This window comes from Patella vulgata, chromosome 8 (genome assembly GCF_932274485.2).
Source record: "Patella vulgata chromosome 8, xgPatVulg1.2, whole genome shotgun sequence".
In the NCBI taxonomy this organism is placed as follows: Eukaryota; Metazoa; Mollusca; class Gastropoda; family Patellidae; genus Patella; species Patella vulgata.
Window position 1 is genome coordinate 21,161,135 of NC_065886.2, and position 26,281 is coordinate 21,187,415.

General features: G+C 33.0%; 1 protein-coding gene across 2 annotated transcripts in view; it reads right to left on the bottom strand.

The window, feature by feature from the left end:
- The window catches only part of LOC126830259 (amyloid-beta precursor-like protein), a 53,049-nt gene continuing 26,768 nt past the window's right edge, over positions 1-26,281 (bottom strand). For both annotated transcript variants that reach the window (XM_050560617.2, XM_050560618.2), the window contains exons 4-11: positions 22,443-22,670; positions 10,590-10,819; positions 9,561-9,656; positions 7,882-8,034; positions 7,231-7,459; positions 6,744-6,851; positions 4,391-4,527; positions 1-2,635 (exon numbers count right to left, since the gene is read on the bottom strand). In XM_050560617.2, the coding sequence (XP_050416574.1) occupies positions 2,381-2,635; positions 4,391-4,527; positions 6,744-6,851; positions 7,231-7,459; positions 7,882-8,034; positions 9,561-9,656; positions 10,590-10,819; positions 22,443-22,670 (1,436 nt within the window). In that variant the 3' untranslated portion in view covers positions 1-2,380. The remainder of the gene's footprint in view (positions 2,636-4,390; positions 4,528-6,743; positions 6,852-7,230; positions 7,460-7,881; positions 8,035-9,560; positions 9,657-10,589; positions 10,820-22,442; positions 22,671-26,281) is intronic.

Genomic DNA, 26,281 nt, shown 5'->3' on the forward strand with positions numbered 1-26,281 from the left:
TTTTATTGTAAATGTGTTTATTAGAAGAGTGAATTGACTACAGCAAATAAATGACTGGATAATTCTAAAATAAAATGTTACCATGTATTGCATGTCTAAATAAGGACTGGTGTCAACTGTTACAGCCAATGGAATGGCATCAGATAATAATTGACCAACCACAACAAAGCTAAAGATAGAAAATTTATCACATGATCATCACAACACAACCTGATTGGTCAATCATTAGAATGGAATGTTGAGAGCCCTCTGGTGGTAAAATTGAGCCAGTTCGTTGATCCAGTATTTCTTTTATAGACAAACTAATGATAAACAAACAAAATAAATCTCATTTGAGTGGTTTATGCAAATCTGAATTTTTGATAATTTCACTGTCATCCCAAAAGAAAATTTGACCAAAATAATTCATAATCTTTTACCTTAAAATGCTCATTTTACTTCTAAAATGAGAAACTAAATGGCATTGATGGGGGTTTCTTAAACACATACCTATACTTAATATCAAAATGGAAACATGGTACTAGTACAATTAATTTCTTAATAATAATTATTACAAATAATATATATCATAGTTAATTAAGTAGGCTGGAAAAAAAATAGCAACCCATAATGTTAAAAAATTTATCTTTCAAAACTTTAAAATAACTTTAAATATTGAGAACATCTTTTGCTAAAGTGACACCTCCAGAGCTCGATTCCTGGAAAAATCTTAGGTTTGTACCTTATGCTTAGGTTATTGGTATGATTGCTTCAATGCTATACCAGGATAAAAATAATAGATTGATTATTTTTTGCTGGTAAAATGTTACTAAAATCTAAGATTTCCAGTAACCGAGCCCTGGCTTTTCTTTTGAACAGCTTCAAGGGGGGGAAAAATGATTTGTTCATATAAAATAAAATATTTAAAGTTATTAAAGAAGTTTATATATAAATTAACCAAAGTATGAAATTAATATGTTCTTAAGAGTATACTGACTATATGAATAGTGTATTTGCTATCACTATATATATATATATATGTATATATATATCAACCATTACACTGAACACATATTAAACATTAATATTACAACACTAATAATAAAAGCTGGCAATATACACATTCAAATTACTAGACCTTAATTTCAGTAGCCAGATCTCAAATTTAAAAAATTACGGTTTTGATTGCTTGGCAGTCTTAATAAACCAGCCATTTAATAAAATCTACTAAACAAATGCAAAACCCCACCGTTATGGGCAGCAATTTAGTTGTGAACTAAACACGGTTATTTTTGTAAATAGATATCCCAATTACATTTCAAAGATTTGTTATTGTTGAGCAGAGATCTTATCAATTAGCTAATGATATTTGAAGTCAAATATCTTGATTAAAAACTATAAAAGTTGTTAGAAACATCCAGCGTAATATTTCTACCAGAGAAAAAATTTGTAATATAAATAAGAAAAAAAGAGAAAAAAATGTACATATACTTACTTTGACAAATTTCACCAAAAATACCAGATAACATTTAATTAGTAATTGCTTGACTACAATATTATAGTATCATTCCATCCGAATACATATACAATATATGACATGATTAATATAATAATAATAAACATATATGTGCACATTACAAGTGCATTCAGTGAATGTAGCAATATACAATGAAGGTGGGGAGAGTCATTTTACAATAATAAATGACTTTTCGCCAACTTGCTAAAATACAATTCAACAAGCATATTTTACCATTATATTTCAATTAGTTAACACAACTTCAATAAGTTTTCAATTGTTGAAAATATTAAAAGAAAAGTTATCTCGACTTTAATGGAAGGAAGAGTTATTTCCCTTCTTTCTAGCTTGTCATTTTAAATTATTAAATGTAAGTTTTGAGTACAAGCAATCACATATTTCTAAGGGAGAAGGGGTAGTGATATATTTTTAAAATATCTCCTTTTCAGTTTAATTACTCTTTTTTTAAAATATCAAACACAAGATGAATTCAATCTGTCTGTATGGATAACATATATTTTGATTCAATAAAAATTGTGTAAAAATCGATTAAAATGTCGCCCTTGAGAAGCTAAATATGCAACATTTAAAATAAACAAACATATTTACACATTAATTTATCAATCCAAAGTAATCAAATTTTGAAACTGCTTTCAAATGTTTACAAGTAAAAAACATCCTTGTGTTGTCTGTTCTAGAGCGTGTTGACAATTTACACTTGTGGCATTTTACATAATCTAGGACCAAAATAATAATAATAGTTAATTTTATCACTGGAGCAATACAGACAAGAAACTAATATCAAATGATGGCCACAAGCATTTACAAAATGAATCTTTAAAAAATCTACCCACAATGCACATTTCTGCATAACAACAAGCATGATTATGTGGCGATTTCAAAATATCTATATGTTGGATTTTCGTAGCCATTCATCTGCATATTGGCTACATGTCGTTCCTCTGGGGAGGCAGCAGGATCTACTTCAACATAACCATGGGTAACTGTCTGTCTGCTTCCTCTTCGGCGTAACATTACTATGGCAACAACAATAATGACAAAGATTGAGACACTACCAATGGCGATACCAAAAGTACTTCCTACTTTGTTGGTAGCAACGGCAGACACCACATTCATTTCCTGAAACAATGAAATATGTGTGATGACTTAATGTAATGTAACATGTCTACATACACCAAGAAGTATATTATATATAACAGGTGAAAAGATAAAGCTTGGCACTCAAGATCATCAATGAAACACAAGTTAACCAGCTGACATAATTATGAAGTGAGAGCCCTGCATCGATGTCAAGATTGTACAATTCAAGTTTTCGCCTCAGTGGTTCTAAAGTTTCTTCCCAAGCGAAATAATGATACATTTATACAATTTTCCTGGGGCACCCCATTTGCCATCACACAATATTTTAATCATTTTCCATTCACTGGACAACAAAATATTCCGTAGGCTATAATCATATGAAAGGTAGGTTGCCAGGCAATGAAACATACGCCCACAGCAGCTATATCGTCCGAGCAGTCAACAAGAGGTGTCGCATATTTTTACTTTTTTTGGTATTGAAACATTTATAATACATTAAAATCTGATTAAGAGTAACAACTCATTAAGTTGTTACTCTTTATCAGAAAACCATTAGAATTTGTTTGGTTTTTATAAAGTTCTGCCCCATGCTAACACTTAGTATACAAAGCTTTTAATATCATGGATCTAGCTGTTCAAGCCATAAAGATTCATGGATAATCAATATACTTGTTTGTCTCAAGACCTTAAACTCTGTGTATCAATCTTAAGTCAATCGGATGATAACTTTAGCCTCTAGAGCGTCCACAAGATTTTTCAAAGTGATCAAGGGCCATAACTCTGGCAGTAATTATCTGAAGTCGCTGAAAATCATATGGCTTCTTCGTCTCATGACTTTAAATATAAATTTAAAGTCAATCGGATATTAACTTTAGCATCTTGAGCTTCCACAATTTTTCAAAGTGATCAAGGGCAATAACTCTGGCAGTAATTATCTGAAATCCCTGAAAAGCAATAGGCTTCTTCGTCTCATGACCTTAAACACTGTGTATAAATTTAAAGTCAATCGGATATTAACTTTAGCCTCTAGAGCGTCCACAAGATTTTTCAAAATGAACAAGTGCCATAACTCTGGCGAAAATTATCGGAAATCGCTGAAAATCAATAGGCTTCTTCGTCTCATGACCTTAAACACTGTGTATAAATTTAAAGTCAATCGGATATTAACTTTGACCTTTAGAGCCTCCACAAGATTTTTTGTAGTGATCAAGGGCGATAACTCTAGCAGTATTTATCGAAAACCGCTGAAAATCAATAGGCTTCTTCGTCTCATGACCTTAAACACTATGTATAAATTTATACGGACGGACAGGCGGGCGGACGGGGGCGACAACAATATACGACCACATTTCAATGTGGGCATATAAAAATGTATCCACCAGTTTAATATTTCTCTGTTTAACAAACTACTTTGCGGGTAAAATGGCACTTGCTCACGCATAACGAACTTGGTTCATTTTGGGGGGAAAAACAAGCCACATCGGCAATAACATTGCGACCATGCCTGCATTGCGTATTTTAAAATACTGTTGTATAAAGACATGTAATTTTGTAGGAATAATACTGACATAAATTTTTATACCGTATGGGAATTAAGTATGCAGAATAGCGAGGTGCACTTATTTTTTGTATTCAGGCATCATATGCTACATAACATAAAAATATTTGTAGTTCAAGACTCTTCTTTGAATTTTATAAGTGCCTTTCATATGAACATGCTAAACTGTTTGTTTTGTTCATCAGCATGGTTACTGATACATATCCTTTCTTGTATCAAACCTGAATCTTACTTACCTGATCAATACCAACAGTATCATCTCGAGCATTAGCCTGGAAATGATATTCATGTTCATTTTCACTTGTTTCACTGTTTCCATCATATTCATCCAATACAGATGTTGGTTGCTGGCTTTCATTGGTAATAACAACAGCTGAAATTACAATTATATAATCATGAATTATGCTTCAACATGAATTAGAAATGTCAAACTAAAAACAACTATAATACCAATATAAGAGAATAAATTATGATTCATGGGAGTTGAGTAGTCTAAGATATGCCCTAACTTTTCAGCACCAATCTTATTAAGACTTTGCACACTTGTTCCATGTGTAAAATAACCCAGAGGACACATAACTGTCCGACAGGAGGTGTAAGCGGAAAGAAAAAAACTATTTATAGCAAACGAGAAGATTTCCCTGACCTAGATCAGTTCTTGAATAAATTATGACGCCCTACACACTGTTCAAGTCATCCACAATAAACAATCATGGCCACCTCTAGCAATAGTTTCACACTGGATCAACGCTCACGCTGTCGTTTGCCAAAGTTGCAATTTTGCGATAAAAGTATGAAAGTGGCGGTTAAAATTTGATTTTGGCGATAACGTTTTGCGGTACTGGCGATTCTTTTTGAGAACTAGCGGAAAAAAATCTTAAAATTCTAATCGTATATTAACTATTACAATTACATTGAGTGTCAATCACGTGCCGGCAGATTTTATAAATTAATCAACTGGCTGATAATTTAGTAATACTAATCAGTTGTCTTAGATTCATGATTAGTTGATTGATAATATATAATTGTCAATGATATATATAAAAGCCTATCTCAAGTCATTATTTCCTCCTAATGATAAATCCAAGCGGTGATATTTGATGTTTCGTTTCGTCTTTAACAAAAATTTCCGACAGTTCTTTTCAACGAGAATGAAATATTTTGATAGTTGAATTTCGTTTACATAAGAACGGGTTATATAGCCAAAATGCTGTAAAAGTGAACGACACATATAATTCTAAGCATCTCATATACAAATATAATTGAAACTTAAATCATTCTATCAGGGATTCAGATTCTGATACCTTTACGGTACCTGAAAATAACAATAGGCCTATTGTACAAGCAAAACATAAATTTATATTGTGTATTGTATTGTATATATTCGGTAATTATTTCTACCAGAGACATAAAACTGTTACATGTTGTCTTTTTTATCACACATTTTTGGCAGATAAAATATTCCAGTTGGCGGAAAAAAATATGAACCCTTTTTTTTATATAAAAATTATCATCCATTTTGGCGGGAAAAAAATGAAAGCCAGCGTGAGCCCTGTACTGGATTACTGACGTCTATCTATATATGACATCAGAAGGAATTATCCAGGTCTACCATCTATCGCGACTGGAACTTGGCTGATTATTTTTTTTGATGATCGAAGTCAGACTACCATTTTTGAATGTATAAAATGATTTTGAAATCGGCGGAGTAGTGCACTTAAGTAAATATTTACTTTTTACATCTGAATTGTTGTATTTCAAAACTTGTTGTGGACGTATTCAAAGAATTTACCAGAAATCACAAAATCTTGTTTGAAGGTAAATAATCAACAAAGATTTTAAAATACTTTAGTTGATATTTTATAATGTATTTGGTGTCAAAATGTTGAGTTTAACCTCTACTTTCGATCCATGGCAGGGATTATCGATATCTCTGTTTAGCATGTACTAATAGAGTTTCCAAGAAAACTCATCGTTTTTTGACGTTTCCATGGATACCAGACAAACTACAGCCTATAGCCTAAAATGGTTCTGTGGCTTTTTTGGAATTGCAATTAGAATTGTTTGTGACAAATTGGATGAAAATGGTTCTGTGGCTTTTTGGGGATTGCAATTAGAATTGTTTGTGATAAATTGGATGAAAATCCATAAAGACATAACTCAGAAAATTTGACTTTTGTTGTCATCAGCACCCTTTATATTATCATGCTTTTAGGCCAAGTTTCGAACATAGATTGTAAATAAAATTGGCATTTTTTTAGTGATTGATATGTAGTTTATCACCCCAAATAACAAAATATGTCATATCTTATCAACAAAAAAATACAGTGCTAGTAGCTTTAAAATGTGCTCAACGCCCTTAACATGAATTAAAATCAGATATATATTCTCTTGTTGAAAGAGATGTATCTCTTTGCCAAAGATTATTATTTGAACATATGGAGTGAAACCAAAGTTTGGACAACTTTTAATGGTAATTAAAGAGGTTTATATTCCTCTGCATTAATCAAATATAGCAATTCAAAAGATCTTAACTGTTGAAAAATAAAGCAGTCACACCCAAATATTGCAAACAGAAAACACACTTACTTTCTTCATCACCTTTAGTTGTTTTAGCAATAATTTCAGTTTTTGGTGGTCCCATTACGATGTTCAAGATGCTCTGATCAACAGCTCGATAACGTTGACGGAATTTCTCTGAAAGATTAAAGAACAATTTCTTGGTTATTGACACAAGGATACCATAGATTGTCTTAAATGAATTTAAACAGAATACAGACAGCAACACAAACAGAACAGGATGTCATCATTTTGCAAGAGATGGATAGAGAAAAAGCTAAAAAAATAAAAAATAAAATGAGTTTTTTTGTACAATCAGGGGCCACAATCCAGGAAGTTATGGCCAGAAATGCGCAAATATCGAAAGGAACTGTGATCTTTAGTTCATCAAAATCGGATAAAAATTGTGACCTCGAGGTCCACAACCTTGGTATTACATACTTTTACACTATTTGCATTCAAGGAGCAGCCAAATGCATGAAGCATTACATTTTATTTTGTAAAAGAGTTAACTTACCGATTTCAGGGAGAAGTTTACGTTGCATATCTGGGAATTTTGCTAACATTGTCATTGTTTGGTTCAGTCTCTGTGTGATGAGATCTAGATGTTCCTGCATGTGAGGGTACATTTCTTTTGCTTCTTCTTTATTGGTGTAGACAGTATGTTCATAATGATTAACTGTATGCATCCTATCTTTCTCTTCAGCACGGATGTACGCTTTGAGGTATTTCAATATTTTGTGAGCCTATAAAAATAGATACCAATTACACTCTCAATATTTATCGATAACATCAATGAAAATCAACAATGTAAATGTGATCACGTTTAAAAATCCTTTCAGAATGACCAGATATGGAATTATGCTAGATTCCCGGACATTTTTCTGATCAACTGTCCAAATGTCACTAAGAATCAACACACATCATTTGGCAACAACATTTTTATTCAGTTTTGATCCCTACATTTGAAACAACATCTTAACCTACAAATATATCTACAAACACCAAAATAAGCTACCCCCAACAAGATTTCTCTTGTTTAGGGTTCACAAAATATTCATGTCAGTCACTTTCTTGATATAAAGAAATGGAAGGAATAAAAGCTTTTCAATATTCTAACACATGGATTATCTACGTCTTTGATAATTCTATATATAACAATACTTACATCTTGTTTTTGTAAAGCTGCGATATATTTATCCATGGCAACACGTTTACGATTATTAAGATCTGTTTGGATGTGTTGTTGATGTAGAGCAATAAGTTGAACTTTCTCTGCAGCTCCTTCTTGTTGATAAGATTTATACAATCTCTTAAATCTCTGAAAAATTTACATTCAATTTATTCAACATGAATAAAACTGGGCTATTAACAATATTTAAACATACATTATGCAAGAGCTAAATCTGCCAATTGCAGGTATTTCTTTAGGCCTGAAATGTTATCTAAATTATTAATTAGACATTAATTAACTTATACAGACCATAATCAACTCTCGATGCCATCGCCAGCCTGTGATATTTAGCGGATTGGAATACATCTTTTAAAAAATAATTAAACGTAAAAATGGATAATCAAGACTTTGCTTTTTATCCTACCGACTTTAGTAATGATGATCGAAGCTAGCCTAAAATTCAAAAGCTAATATCTTGGTTCAGAGTGGAGCAATTTGACTGCAATTTTCAGCATATTCTATTTACATCATCTATTTTAACTATCATAGCGAGAACTGTCAACTCTTTTATCTTATTTCCCATACTATCCCTTTAATTTTCAAACCCATTTAGTATTTATTTTTAAACTATAATACAGCAAATAGGTTTCAGGGTTAATTGTATGTCGAAGCTGGTGGAAACTTTATTAAGTGATCTATCCACCGGATAGTCAGTAACTCTGCTATCATGATAGTTTATTAAAGTCATGTAATAAATAACACTCTATCAGGCTCTCCAGACAGATTCGACAGTATATAATAAATTATTCATTGTGAGATGGAACTGAAGACATCAGCATAATTTGAGAATAATAATCATATAAAACTCGCCCAGTAATATACGTGCATAAGTGGAAGTAAATTTGAACATTTCCAGAGGTATAGACTTCAAGATAAATCAAACAAATTTAAATAGCATGGTCTTAAAGGATGCAGTGGCTCAGTGTGTAGGGTTTGGTCGAGACAGGTACTCAGAATTTCCTCTTGTCAGTCGAATAGGACGCAGGGTATGGCAAGGAACTCAATCTAGTCATTCAGATGAAAATAAAAACAGAGGTCCTGTGTGCATCTTGACATAGAGTAAAAGAGAGAGAGAGAAATGGGGTTTATCATCCACTCAACACAAACTAGGTCATTCTGGGACTAACATATGGTTCAATTTTATTTCAATAATTTGCTTGCGGTAGGGCTCTTTAGCAGTGGGTGGAAACCAGAGGACCCAGAGAAAACCCACGAGGTTGAACAGGCAACCCTACTCCTTTTCACATACAACCGGGGAATCGAAACCACATCAGTTGACTCAATGACAGACCTTGTGATACAGTGCCATCAACCCCCCCCCCCCTACTGTTAAAGAACCCTTGACATTTGGAAAGTAAGCCCTCACATCACATTGTATGGTGTATGTCCTTCATTAGCCTGGTCCATGCAGAAACGTCAGACAGTAAGCTCAAATTCATTTCATTCAACAGATACTTTTGGGTTACTTTGCTTTAAGTTTAATGGAATGGAATTACCTTAGTCTCTCAAGGTAAATAGAAAATGTGTACAACCAGTACTAGAAAGTGGGCTCTACTGTCGACTTACAAGCAACCAAATACATGTAATTGAAAATGCATTAAATAATAATCTACCTCAGTAATTTCCTTTTCTAGTTTATCACCTGATTTGTAATCAGTTTTTCGGAGTTCAGCGATGTGATCTCGGGCAGCTTGCCATTCTTTCATTAACTGAAATGCACCAATATTAAAGTAGATTTAAACACAGGCAACACCTTTAGAAACAACAAACACTACAGATCTGACTTCAAACGGAAATATAATTAGTTTAATTACATGAAATTGAATACAATGTGAGAACTTGTTTATTTATTCATGTGTTTAACATTCCAGACTAAAAGGCAGACCATACATGTTAAAACACAGTCTTACCAAAAAGTATTTTGGTCCATATGTTATTAAAACTGACCATTTTTAACATAAGTTATGTGATTTAAAGTGAATTCTATTGATTTCACGTTGTCATCTTTATTGTCTTAGAACAGTCTGTTAACGACCATAGTAGAACATACTTCTATCAATGAAAGTGGAAGTCAAGATTGTATCTAACCTTGGTTGTTTATTTTTAATTGTCTAAATTAGTACTTGAAGAACCATTCTCAGCTCTTAATTTTGTTTAAATTAATTTAGCAAAATGATTATTGGCTAACTAGCATATTGTATTGAACTTTATTTGTGAAAACAGTAGACAGATATACAATACGGTAAATCGACTTTACATAAAACCTTTCTGATCAAAAGTATTGTTCTCAAATGGATGAATGCACTTTTTTTACTCTGCTGATGACTAAAGACCTTTTATGTATCTGCACCGTAATAATAATTTGTGTCCACATAGTTAATTAAAGTTCTGTAAACTGTAATCTTCTGTTAAGTTATTAATATAACGCTTTGATATTCATGTGCCCTTCCACAAAATTTGTCTTCATAACTTCAAACCTAGAATGAAATTTCACTGGCACTTAATTATCCTACCTTTGTCCAACTGGATTATTTTTGGAATATTCGGAAAACAATCCTACAGTTTACCCAAAGTTAAAGTCTTTTAACATTGAGAAAATTGATTATTTGTCACATATTTTTTAAAAACATATTCCTACTTACTTTGGTCATCTTTTCTTCTTGTTGCTTTTTCATATCTTTACGTGCTTTGATAAATATTTGATGTTCGTTTTTACCAGATTTAGGTTTTCCCATGTTGAGGTAGGCATGGTATGCATCAGTATTATCATCTGATGTAATGGCTGGATAATCATCTTCAGCCGATTCGTTAGAATCATCCTCATCCTCATAGATGATAGTTTTATCAGTTTTTTTCTTCTTCTCAAGATCATCTGAAAGTACAAAAATATACAGACATCTATAAAGAATGAATTCATTTATAACATTTAAAAGATCAAATGACAAATATTCAACAATTTTCTTTGAGATCTAGTCTTTTATAAAATACATACATATACACTTTATATATAGTATACATTACAGAAATTTCACATAAAAGAATTTTCAAAAATAGTTTAAATTCCTTCATATTTTTTGCTGTTTATATACTGTGTATTAACAAAGGACCTACATCTTCACTTAAATAACCTTTAAGGAAAATGTATGTTCATGACACAATTACAAATGTCAGTAACACACATAAAGTTGTTTGTTGGAACATAGTTACCTCAAATACAATAATTACATTATGTATGTTTATAATCATGGCAACATAAAATACAATCAATTTCGTGTACTGCAGCTTATATATGTACTTTTCTTTTAGCAAAATCAATCAATCAATTTCGTGTACAGCAGCTTACATGTACTTTTCTTTTAGCAAAATCAATCAACTCCATTTGAATGAAGATTCAAACAAAATCACTTAAATTGAAGTATTATTTTTATTGAGCACACTCAAATAGGAAGTTCTTATTTAGTGTTTAAAAGAGATAATAATTATCTAAAACAAATTACATTGATTACCTCCTAAACCTACGGAAATAATTAAAAAATATCAAGAATAAAGCAAGTGGGTTGTAAAAAGAATGGATTTTATGTAGTAACTTGGTTTCAGATCTTTTTGCTGGTCTATAAAACGTAAATAAGATGTATTAAAAGGTGGTCAAGCGTATCATTTCCACCTAAATTATCATCTGCTTCGTATAATAACTGTATCAATAACCTTTTATAACGACACACACTGAAAATACAAAATGGCTGCCTCCATGCTGCAAGTATCTATTGCCATGGATATTGATCAATAGATATAGCCACCAGCAGTTACCAGACATTCTGAGCTGTATGGAATATAGGATAAAGCAATGTGTCCTGGGAAGATTAGCAATAAGCATGAAAAGAATTTTCTCGGTTCCATTGATTAAAAAGCTTTACACAAAAACCAGATACATGAAATGTCTTTTATGGAGAGATTATTCTATCTTTGTTTTATCAATAGGATATATATACCCTTTTGGTTTGGATATATATTTCTTTTGACAATTTTTTGGCTGCGAATAACCCAGTAAAATTCTACCTGATCCAACTAAAACATTGAAAATTTAATCAATTTCAGGGAATAGCCAGAAAAAATGCTAATAAAGACTTTAAGATTCTGCAACACAATCAAAGGTATACCCCTTACAAAATATAATGCTAGGTCACAATTTAGTTCAGTAGATCAATTTTAACCTAAGTTTGGGCCATTTGAAGTTTCTATTGATCACACTGTCTGTGATGCTTTGAAATGTATTTAATTTAATTTCTATCTGTTAACAACCAAGTAGAGATTATTTAACCTACATTGTTTAGTTTTAAATACAACTTTTTGATTTAATCTTGAAAATATTACTTTTCATCCTTCCTTTTGGTTAACTTAAATAATTCAAATCTGTAATCTTCACGTTTGACTGTTTAAATGTCTTTAATGTGTTGTTACTTTTAATCTTTCTAACTGAACAACAACAATTTTAACTGGTATTGTACGTTAAATATATCGACACAAATGGGAAGTGCATAAAAAATTGTCTCTGTCATTCGTTCATCAGTTCATTTACACCCGTTCAAAATGTTTTGGTTTTTTTATTTTTTTTATTTCAGGAAAGCAAAGTGGTAACAAAAATAAAATAAACCTCATGGACGCTTCATGTTGAGCTAATCAGACTTTATTCCTATCATTTATAGTCAGTTCTCAACATCAAATAGTTTATGATGAACCAGTAAAAATTCTTAATACCCATCTTCAAACAGAAAGAGAAGCTTTTAGTTGGCTTGTGTTAAATTGATGTTGAGAATTTTAACATGGTTGTAACATTGATAAAATGGAGTTGAAGTTTTTTAAAGAGAGATGCCGAGAATGACTTCTGTTATTTAAGACCTAAACAGAATTGAACTGCAATTTCTAGAATATTCTTCAAACTAACTCAGCAGACAGTGAGTAAATAAAATGGTGTCAACCACCAAGATATTGTAAATGGATGAAGATTAATGCTTTGTCCACACAATATAACAATACTTTCATCACTTTGAGACTAACCTATACTTTTTTGTTTCTATGGTTACTAGTGTGTGGGAGAGACACCAACTGCAAAGAGTTCTTTTATGCGCATGCCAAAGCATACATGAGTGGACCCTGGTTTATCGTCCTTTTTGAACAAATAAACACAATTATCTTGTCAATCCCACAGTTTCAAACCCAGATCAAACCAGTGAGAGCCTGACTTAATTTCTCAATGGTTCTTCTAAATGCATTCAGAGATTCAAGATGAAATGAAATGCGATGCGATTTAATGTCCTACTGTTCTGATTTGACTGGGCTAAGGAAGACTATGGCTTAATTGAATTCCAACTGCCAAGGGATCTTCTACGTGCATGCCAATATGTACACGGACCCATTTTTCGTTCCATCGAAACAACTATACATTGTTCCTTGCCGACAAGAGGGAACCACGCCGTAAAATCCTGTTGAACTTTCTAGACCAACGCAGTGATCGAACATGGGACCTCCAGACTAGCGAGCCAACGTCTTACTCATCGAGCCATTCAGAGATTCAAACCACACTGGTTGACTTTACAAATACATGTATGGACCAATAGTCCTAATATGTCTCTTTTGGAGATGTGGATTAATAATCCAAGATCTTTCAAAATTTTATTTTAAAATATACATTTATTAGGTGATTTTTTTAAATCTCATAAATAAAATGTCTCTTTAATCATATTTTTCTCATTAACCACTTTTAAAAGATTATTTTGCACACCTGTTAACCTGACCTTGTAAGTCTTGTTTTTTATTTACATTTCTCAGGTATCTCTTCATACAAAAGTAGGAGAGGTTTGATAAAACTATTATAATAGACACAATTTGTCCTCATCAATTTCCACTAAAATATTCCCTAGACACCGGTGTTTGCTTCCGACAACATATTTTTCCAACTAATCTTCACCCACTCGATGACAAAATCAAAATGGAATCATCATTGATTTTATAATACAAGGTCTATCGCCTTCAACACAAGTTTCCATTTTTAGTGCCATAATGAAAGATCTGTGAACTCTATCATAAAAACAGCATCACATAATTGTGGAGATTCCAAAAAAGAATCTTATTTTCTGCTAAATTTTATTTTCAAATTGTTTTTCACCACATCAATGTCAATAAAACCTACAGTATGTCAAGATTCACAACTGTTAATTCTTGTTTTTTGACCTAACCTTTTTCCTCACATCACAATTAATTATATAAACTAATATGTACATTACGTTTTAACTCTAAAACATATTTGTTAACAACTTTTATTAAATTGTAATTCTATTAAATATCTTTCCAGTCACATGTACCATTATACACTACATAATTATAGAGGTATTTATCTTCCAAAAATCTACTTGCTGAACTGTCCACTTTCCCCTAGTGTAGGAGAACTGCACCAGAGAGGAGAAACTTGTGCAAAGCACACATACAACAGAAATACACTGTAGGTAATAAATGATAAGGGTATCAAGCCAGTGAATGGATCTGGAAGATGGCCGTAAGCATCTACTGCAAAGAAGGCCTTTAAACTCCATTTTATTTTTAAAAAATCTTTATGTCCACTTTGGTATAAGTCCCCAGTCTGCAGAAAGACAGACTTCCCTTAAAATTTAAACACAGAAAGTCTGTTTTGCGTGTAAAATTATTGCTATATATACATGTAACATAAGAGATAAGAGTTGCTTTAAGACCTGGTTATCCTGAGTGTCAGTCTAGTGACATGTCCCTGGTCTACATGTACATGTACCTAGTGTTTTCAAGATTTGTCAATATTGAGATGATTGGAAACCTGTGGGATGTGAATGAAAGAAGTTAAAAGTTTCTATTTATAAGATTAGGAAATACACCAGACAAAAAATAGGTTATAGACATATACAGAGAGGAAATGAGAAATAACACCATGTTAAAACAATCAGTATAAACACTATGAGGAAAAGGTCAACATTTAATAGAAATAATGTATGAAAATTACAATAATTATTTGAGTCACACCCTAGAGCCTAAATAATATTTCATGTTGTAAGTAATAATTAATCTTCTCAACAAATTTTTATATGGTCATAATGGTACATGACAATAGCATTTTAATCTCCCACCACCCTTTTCCAATAATAAAAAAGATCCAACGATTTTGCAACAAACAAGCATATAAAGACAAGCTTACGCAATGCAGTGCACTGAGGGAAACTTTGCCTGTGTAGCTGCATCTTCCCCAACAATTCATCCAATTCCAACTGTCAATGGTTCTTTTACGTGCACATAGAACCTTAATTGTTCATCCCCTCCTAACAACTAGAGATCCCAACAGTTAAATATACTAGCATTATTGCCTACATAAAGAAAACATATTTCTGAAATCTTTATAATAAATTATAATTTCCATATCCTGTTTTAAAAAATCTGAAAATGATTAATAGACGTAAATCAACTCCACATGACATAGACTAAAATACATGTATATTTTGCACAATAAATTCCAACAAGAATGCAGTCAGTGTATAACAAGAATAATTTCGTTAATTCAATCTAGGAGCTATACATAAAGAACAATTTGTATTCTGGTAGCAGATTATTTTAATGATTACATTAGCCAGGGTGAACCTGCAACAGTATATATTATATAGCTCATAAAATCAATGGCTGGGAGGAGAAACTATTCTTTATGTAACACCATTCAAACCACAGTGTTTCAACAGCTGTATTTTACCAGATACACAACAACAATCTAAGTTAATTAAACACATAAATTGTTTTATTATCACATAAAATGGACAGCTGTTATTCTTGAGAAATGCTAAAACAACTTGTATCATTTCACTTGGTGGCCATTCAGCACAGACAAAACATTATGCAAGAGCTGCCATGAATCCCGAACCCAAAAGACCAGTAACTCTAGCATCGAGGTTTCCATAGACATTTATGATATTTTAACACACACTCTCTTTTGACTTCAGTGTATTCAATTGCCTCAAGTTAAAAGGTATTTTTAATAAAGTATTAATTATATTGCAAGGAACAAGTTACGATCCGATATGCATGAATATCGAAAGGAACCAAGATCTATGGGTTATAAACATGTATTTCAAGTTTCATCAAAATAAGATGAAAGCTATGACCTCTAGAGTGTCCACAAGCTAAAAACGTGATTTTGCGTACAATCAAGGGCCATAATCCATGAAGTTTCAATCCCATACATGCCAATATAGAAAGGAGCCAAGATCTTTTGGAGATAAACCTATATTTCAAGTTTCGTCAAAATCGGATAAGAATTGTGACTTGCAGAGTGTCCACAAACAAATTGTGGACGGGCGGACGCCCAGACGTGGGCATATAAAAATGTGGTACTGTTTTAGATGCAATTCTTGAGTCATTATCTATATCTGTGTTTTCCCCTGGTAACTGTAAATATTTTCTGGACAACAGAATCCTTATACCAGGGAAAATCCTGTATCTGACTACAATAAAGACATATTTACACCTTTGTTTGAAAATGTCTGTCTTTTTGGCTCTTTGTATGGTATCAATACCATTAGTATAATTTTAAACCACTGCCATCACTGTACTCTACCAGACCTCTAAGTAAACACCAGAGATATTAAATCTAATATTTAATACCAGAAATTGTAGTAGCTTTTCACCAGTTACGTGATCTTATGATTGATGGTTGACTCACAATTACCGGTACTGACTGGAATTCAGTTGCCAGAAATCAATATACAAACAATACAAGACTGGACCATTTTCTTACCCTTGTGTATATACATGTACAGTGTATGTTGAGTAAATACAAGTTACAATCAACTTAATGCATCACACAGTTTCCTTAAATTATATATGATAATTACAGGATCTGTGATATGACACACAAGTTTTCAGTTCATCAATAACAATACAATGTTTGGTAGACTGTACTTATATATATATATATATATATACTATTCAAAAAAAGTAGGGGATATTTGATTTTGGGGGCATAATACTAAAATATGCAAATGACTACGAAAAAAGTCACTATAGAACCTAACAGAAGAAACATTTCCAGTTACATGTGACGCCCAAACGCACCAATAGCTACCGCACGGAATGCAGGTGATGCTTGGGATCATCATGGGGGTCCAACCCAAGATTTGCACGACTCTGACTTTGAATGTTACAGTCATTGTGGCATTGAATTCCAGGGTGGAAACATCAGTTTAATTGTTTTAGTGACCAGAAAACAAATTTTGATATGCGTCGGCTTACCCAAAATGAAAGGTTACGTGCCCTTGGCATGCTACAGATCGGCACAACACAGGCGGTTGTGGCGCGGACGATGAATGTTTCTCAGTCTGTCATAAGCAGGCTATGGTCCAGATACCGTGATACACAATCTGTACAGGACAGACCACGCTCAGGTCGACCAAGGGCGACAACTCAAGCCCAGGATCGATTTATCCGTACCTTGGCCTTGAGAAATCGTGTCATCACAGCAAATCAGATCAGCGCTCGTCTTCAAACAGACACTGGTGTGGGAGTGAGTGGCCAGACGATTCGGAATCGACTGCATAGGGGTCACCTTCGCGCCCGACGTCCTCGCGTAATCCCTTGTTTGAGAGATCATCACATTCAGGCAAGACGTCGTTGGTGTAGGGATCGTCAACACTGGGATAATCGACGCTGGAGCAATGTGATGTTTTCAGATGAGTCAAGGTTCACTGTTGATTTTTTGGACAGACGTAGGAGGGTGTGGCGTCGTCGAAACGAGCGCTTCCAAGACGTTAACGTCATCAGACATGATCGATTTGGGGGTGGTTCTGTTATGGTGTGGGGAGGCATCACTGTTGCTGGAAGAACGGCTTTACATGTTGTTGCAGGGCGTGTTACAGGCCAGTACTACCGGGACAACATCTTGGCAGTCCATGTTGTGCCATTCGCACGACGTCATGGCCGCCGTTTCATCTTCCAGGATGACAACGCAAGATGTAACAGGGCCAGGATCGTTACAGGTTACCTCCAACAACAGAACATCACCACATTACCTTGGCCAGCACTGAGTCCCGACCTCTCCCCCATCGAGCATGTCTGGGACATGCTTGGACAGAGGTTACGTCAACGACAACAACGTCCTGCCAATGTCCAAGAACTTGCTGCTGCGTTGCAACAGGAATGGGACAATCTGGACCAAAATGACCTTAGACGTCTCATTAGGAGTATGCCACGTCGGATCAATGCTTGTTTGGCAAACAGAGGAGGATTTACCCGTTACTGACTTGGTTGTGATGCTGTGGTAACTTTGCTGTTTGACCCCGGGTATCATTTTACCCTTATAATGGTCAGTCTGTGCCTTACTTAGTCTAACGATCATTTGGAATAAATCGATGAATGTGAACTTCATTTCATTTTGTCATTTGTTTCTTCGTCAGTTTCATTAGGTGACTTTAATAACACTTAAAAATCAAATATCCCCTACTTTTTTTGAATAGTATATATATATATATATATATGACATATGTATGTGAATAATAGTAAATAGTAGCTAATCAATGAAACAACACTAAAAGAATGGTGATTAATTAATTATTTTGATTACTGATTCTACTTCAACCAGTTTTTCCCCTAGAGATGAAACCCAGATAAAGTTATTGAATTTAAAGAAGCCAGAGATGTAACTATAAATGAATGTTAGCATTATAATATAGAATAACTTGCCCACAGATTGTAAGAATCGTGTGAATTAGAACCCCAACCAGCCAATGTGTAATATCATGTTAAAGATCAACTAAAAACATGTATATCAATTTGTATGTTATTTCTCATGATGGGATTCAATGCACTTGCCGCATCTTCAGGTTTGAATCAATATGATTTACCATCTCAAATCAAATTCTCCTTAAAATAACATCCTTCAAGAATAGTCTATTGCTTTTCTTCGGATTTCCCATTAGTCATCGTGCAACATGAGCTTCCCTTTATCAATGTTTTCAGGTTTGACGTCATCCTAGGTTTGGTTTCTAAACTCAAGTATTGATTTCACAGAAAACATTAGATGTCATCAACAACTTTTTTTTTCTGAAATAAAAATCTGAGCACCGGGAAACCTTAATTCATTTCAGCTTGTTCCCAATCTCTACTTATTTGCTTTCTACAATCAGATAGATTTATTGATGAAATGATGGCATCATGAAGTAACAAGTTTTTATCCAGGCCCCACATTCAGGAATTAAAAAAAAAGATTTTGGACTCGGCTTAAAATTTTCTTCTTCCTTGAGTCGTAATTTCAGATCATCATCTCTATGACCGTGTTAGTTGCGTCTGGATCACAGAATTATGACATCTTCAAATAATTGAGTGAATTTCTTCTCGGTCATATACACCAAGGAGTCTCAATATCGTAGCCAGACAAGTAGATTAATCTTCAGAAAAAGTTCAAACTATACAGTTAGTTATACAGTTAAAATCACCTAGATTATTTATCTTAGTTTTAATTTTTATATAATATTTAGCTGTAGGCCCCAGTGTAAATCAGATCTACATCTTTATATACAAATTCTGTCTGGGGCAATTAACTAATAATTAGACACTGTTCTACACGTTAATAGAGGATTATCAAATTGATGAAATATTTCTTTGACAGTTAAAGTAGCTAAGTCTCTAACTCAATATATATCATCCAAAATCTTCGACATTGAAAACACGATTTATTTGTCGGTTTAAATCAACAGTGATGTTGTGATCTTACCGGGAAAAGATGGCCTTCTGATATCCAGGCTAGGCATATTCCACAAGTCATGTCAAACGGTGACACTATATTCTTATCTGGAGAGCATGCCCAATAAATACTATTGGCGTAGACTGGAATAACCAGAAGCTAGAGATTGAAATTCGATTGAGAATATTGGTGTATGTCGCCGAACCTAATTGATTAGAAATTACAGTAAAAAAGAAACAATTGAATGTAAATCAATTTATATACATTCATATTACATTATTGTATGTGTTGCTACCAATTTGTGTCAATTTCTAGGTCCCAAATATTAGCGACTTAGCTCCTTTAAGATCATATAAATTATTAGTGATCAAAAAATATATTCTACTTACAATGTACCCAGGAAAAAAGTAAATGTTGCAAAAAGCAATATACATCAGATTTAGAAGAACCCCATTTTATGCACAAACTTATAAATGATATTGCTAAACTATAACACATACTTATGTAGAGCACATCATAAATGATAATGGACAATCATACATTCAACAACGTGGTGAGACAAATGTAGTGCCTTGAAATGTGATGTTTATGGGATGGTTGTCCGAGTCAGAATATTTTTATTTTGTACGGCCACATACATTTCTTTTTATAATCCGAAAACTAATGACATTATGATGTTACCATAATATCAACATTAATTGTCTTTCAACATTGTTCTTATCTACTCCAAAAATTTAATGAAAAATATAACATAAAATATTTACAAATTAAATGACATCAGAATTCAGCTTGCTTCATATAACTCATCCTGCAACTTACTGTACAAGCCATTTGAGATTATTGATTATGAGTTATTCATGTATAAAGTTAAAATGTACTAATATAACTACATGTATGAATCATCATTGATTCTAGAGATATGGCACACAACAAAAACAATTCATCCATTAATTTCTTTACATTTCAAGATAAAATTCAATGCTGACATTTCAACTTAGGAACATTTTTTCAGGTAAAATGTTACAGATAATAGCAAACAATGTCTCATTGTGTTTAAAATACATTTACCTGCAGCAATATCCCCAGAATTAAAAAGCTGCATTTCTACTTGTAGTTTTGTCTTCTTTATGCCAGAGAGTCTAAATTTTATTTTGTCAAAGATTTTCACATCCCCTTTGGTTACTTTTAGAATCATATCTAGTTCTCCACTAATTAAGTTATCTTAACACTAATTTACTGACGAGAAGGTACATTTAGAAGTCGAATACTTAATGACAAGATGGAGTTATAACAAGATCGCTACTATGTCAAAGCAAAATTTTTAGGACAACGGTACACACCGACCTTCCAGAATCGTGACAAACATAATGTCTCCTATTAGACGGATATAATTTATCGGTCCACCATGGGAATTCACTCTTCGATAGGGAGCAGCTTCTATTAATGATGCACCATCAGTATAATTTAGAAGATGAGAGACTTGTTATCAAAAGTGACAAGATCTAAAAGCGAGTGAATGAAAACTGCTAGAACATCGATGAGCTCATTTGAGTTACTCAGGTTGTGAGTCATCAATGTATGTGTACGGTAACTGAATAATCCATTCATATAGTTCAAAAACAAAGTTATAACAAAAATATGTTAATACAAGAATGTCCAAAATCAATTAGTTTATAGATAAAATGTAAGTTTATACATGTAGGTGCTACATATGTACTGGTACTCAAACATGCAAAGTATTTTAATTTAATTCTAGCTTTCTAATGTGCATAAATATCCTATTTTTTACTTTTGATGGGTTTATGTAGACAGTAAGATTTAAATTTACTATTTTTCAAAATAAAACATTGTGTGAGTTCATTAAGTTCTCTTTCTATTTTCTTAGAGACATATATTTCGATCTGTATTTTATAAGCGTTATACTCTAATAATACCATTATTATCAGGGTAAGGAATCTATAATAATTACATCTAACCCTATTCTTATCTACTTCATCAGTCTGGTCAATAGTGACTATAGAATCATTGCGTTAGTTTGAGGTGTTCGTCTGTAGACTTTTGTATCATTAAGTTTCATTATTCATTTTCCTTCTATATGGCTTATTGATTATATGGATTTACTGCAGGTTGCTTGGTAGGAACAAGTCTCGTGTTTGTCTCCAAAACACAATCTATCTTTTTGCCAACACTGGCGCCAGCACAGCGCAATCTTCAATACTTTAATAGAGCATTACGATAATTGAATATCTATTTTATGTATCAAAACTATCTCCATTAGACATCTATATGTATATAACTTGTGTTGAATCATTGAAAACTTCTAAGATAATTTTACTTCGGTGATTACAAAAACTCCTGTCATTTTCTATTATTGTTCCCTCCGTATAATCATGGTACAAGAATTCTAATCATCTTTACATAAGTTTACTAAAACCTCATAAATGGTAATGGACTTTTTTCTCTAACTCAAATAGTTTTTATTATGCATAATATTTCCTTTTGCATAAAATACATAACCATCGCATAATTAGTACTGGTAAAATGTCAAAAGGAAAGAAAAATTACAGATGCATTGAAGATTTTGCTTCTTTAAAATCTGAGAAAATCAAAGCCATCTGAGTTTTATTTGTAAATTTAGTATCCTTTTATTGGTCCACAAATTGTTAATTTACTGCCCACTTAGAAATCTCCCTTTGATACAATTCAGACATAAAGAAACTGACTGAAATTAGGATACTTCTTTGAGACTTCTTACCTTTCTTTTCTGGACAGCAAACAAATTCAACTCCATTGAATTTATCAACCTCACACTCTAAAAGCATGGCAAAACTTTCTTTGAGAATCTTCTGATCATGTCTATTCTTGCATTTGTCATTGGCTGTTTTGTTCCAGAAGTCAAAATCCATGCACATGTCTGTATCATGATGATGGTCAAAAACACAATGTTGTGGAACCAACAAAGCATCACTTTGGAAGGCACCAACTGAAAAATAAAAAAGAATCCAAATACATTATTATAGATGCTTCATTTGAACAACCAGCAAAAATACGGACTACAATTCTCTTAGCAACAATCGCTTTATGCGGTTTAAAATTAGCGAGCATTTCAGAAGAAGAAACAGCAGAACGACAACACATCCCTGCACAACACTAGCTCGAAACGCAAAATCAGTTGCGACCCCACGGTAACTGGGTGACCCTGTTAAAAGTATATAATGACCCCTTATTTGCGAACCCCGAAATTAAAAGCAGAGTTATTGGTTTCCAAAAGGTGTAAAGGACACACTGACAGCTGCTTAGCTTATAAATAAAATACATCACAGAACTCAGTCAAGACATTCAGGATTTTTTTTATAACTGAAATATGTTTCTATTTATCAAAAACAGAACCATTTTTTGTTTGAAAATTCAATAATCTAATCGGGTCTATATTGCACCGAAGCTCATACAACATACTTTACTGAAATACACCTGTCCAACAAATCATAAGGATTACCACAAGTAAGTAATAATTAATATCTTCTGGACTACTTGGTTTTGATTGAGGTTGGCAGGTTTATCCCCATGAAAAGGAAATGATTATCCAGTACTGATAGTGATTTAATAAAATAAGATACAGAACAAGTTGCAGCTTTGATGGGAAAAAAAAGACTGAATGTAGGTTTAGGTTTACTTTTTTTCTAATAATGACAGTGATTTGATTAAATAAGATATGGAAAAACATGAACCTTTGAATTTGATGAAAGGCTCAAGCTTTCTTTAAACCAAAGTCCTATATTCAATTTTCTCATTACATGTTAGTCATTTAGAAGTACATGAAATAGCCTTGTTAAATCAGTCTTTTATACTGCCAGTGACGCAACAAGTTGTTAACAATACCTATAAACCATAACTGAGAAAATACCTACTGATCTGGACAAAGATTATTTTAACCAATCAATATGTGCCTCTCTGCTTAGCTACCAGCAGACATTTTTGCTGCTGTAGGTTACTCATGCCTTAAACCAGTCAGCCAATCAATAGACATCTTACAAACAACGATGTGTAGCTATAGAAAGTCATCATAAGAAATAAAATCGATTTCAACTTCACATTGGTAAAATGGGTCAGAAATTTATTACATGACTAAGTGAATCATTGTGAAAGTATATAGCCCACATGTACATTAAATAGTGGTAATAAATGATCAGAGAAAATTACCAGACTCATATTTCATCAAAACTAACAATGGTACACTATTGAATATGTTCACAATGTTGTATGATGAGAATTTCTCTTTACAAACAACAGTCATTCATTTCACCATCTCTACTCTATGGTTATCAATCAACTATGCTTTTATTTAGTCCCATTATCAAGATGAGATACATTAATGTCATTATGGGTTAAACTGAAAGAGGTAATGCCACATATCAGAAAGAAGTCTCTGCTATAATATACTTGCCGGACAAATTCAGTTCCGAAAAGTATTCTACACGTAACTTGCGTCCAACTTGTAAGCCATTCATCTAAAATCATGTCATGTTTACCTTTTGCGCAATTTATATGATTAATTGAATGAAATACACTGCAGCCTCTTGTAATGTTGATAATATTCAACCTCTATAAAGTATGAATCTGCGGTACAAGTACATATAGATTTATACTGATGTACAATGTATATATGTATATATAGAAAGAGTGCCATCGTTGAGGTTATTTCTTGCGGCCTTGTGGTTAATCTTTCTTGTCAGGGACGCACTTCCTTAGAACAAACCACACAAACACTAGCCATAATAAATTAAGGATTGTATGTTAAATTTTACGGTCAATATATATATTCAAACTATGAAGCCAATTTGCAATTAATATGACAGTGAGTTAAATTTAGCTAATCTTCAGACCAATTGTGGCTAACGCCAATTAACAAACAATACAAGTATACTTCATTACAAAACCATCGGTGAACTAATAATAATAATTTAAAAAAAAAAATCATAACGCTGATCTAACATCAAAACAGTAAAAGAGTATTATAAATAATTTCTTCCATATAATTATCAAACAATACGATTGACTTTATTGCAAAAACATTGGTGATTCGATCTAAAATCATATAACAAAACAGTCAACAGGTATTGGCTATTTCTTCCATACAATTAAATTGTGTACGAGTCTTAGTATTAGTTGTGGACGACATCACCAATAGTTGTGGATGAGTGGATGACATCACCAATGCCTTGTACACGACTCCACCAATGGATGTGACGACTTAACTGTGGAGAACTTTGCTTGTGAACGATTTGACTGGCATCCTATAGAAATATGTGTTAAACATGTACTCTGAACAGTGTTCCTGCACTCTTCAACAAGAACTGTCTCTGCAAGAACAGTCAAAATCAAAGGGAGAAATAAATTCATAACTCTGTCTAGCTACAAGTTTTAAAGTGACAAAATAGATCTTTGGCCAGACGATTAGACTAACTAATTCTTAATAACTATACAGTCTTGTAGCCTGTTCAGACGCTTAAGTTGAACTGGTTTAAAAACCCTGGGGATCTTTAAACCAGTTTCACTTTGTTGCCTGAATGCAAATGTGGGGCCAATAAACCAGTTTAAAAACACCAGTTTGGGACCTGTCTTCGAGTAGGCTTTTTATTTTAAACTGGTTCATCTTGGCTGTCTGAACGGGTTGGCTTAAAAACTCTGGGAAAATATTGGGGTCAGGCAGTGCCAGTGTTATCGAAAGCGTGTGAGAACCGAATAAAGAATATGAAGCTACCCATGCATAGTTAACTCTAACCTCCGACCAAAGAGGTCAGAATAGTTAAACTGGTTTGGATTATAGTATGTGTTAACGCAACATGATCCTGTCTTAAAAACCCTGGCGATTTTGTACTGGTTTAAATATAAGCGTCTGAATGGTATATTGGACATAGTATCTATTTTTTATCATATCACACTTGTAAGAAGACATTCACTTTTAGTAACAGATCTACAACCACAATTCTATTGTTGAAAAATGTCTGCTAAGGTGGTAATTGGTTAAGATGAGAAATGGCAAGCTGCCAAACAAAAACCAGAGATTCTGATACAAAGTTCTCTCACTTTCACAGAAATGTCAGAAATAATAGGAATAAATAACATTTGAATCACCAATTGATTGGGTCATGGATCATACACTGCACCACACACTGTTGGCAATCTCTCCCAGTACATCAAAGCATGGTGTAATTATTGCTCTTATGTTTAAAATGCCAGGATAAGTTTTTCTAGACTTGTGATTAATGTACTCTGTATCATTAAATCTATACATTTACCCATTTCTATTGCATTCTAATCTAGTTCAATATTTTTACAAGGATTGGGGATCGACTTGACCATCATGTAAAATAAAGATTGATTAAAGAGGAAAATGAGAGAATTTAACAAACGAATCTTCAACAACCTTACAAAAAAAAATTGGTGTACTGTACATGCTATGATGTTATTTTAAATTGAGAATGATTGAGAAATACTTTGTGGGAAAAGTATCACGTTTGAACATATTACATGTATATGAACCAGAAACAGTCCATATCATTGCAGCCATTTTGAAATTGTGATGTCATATTA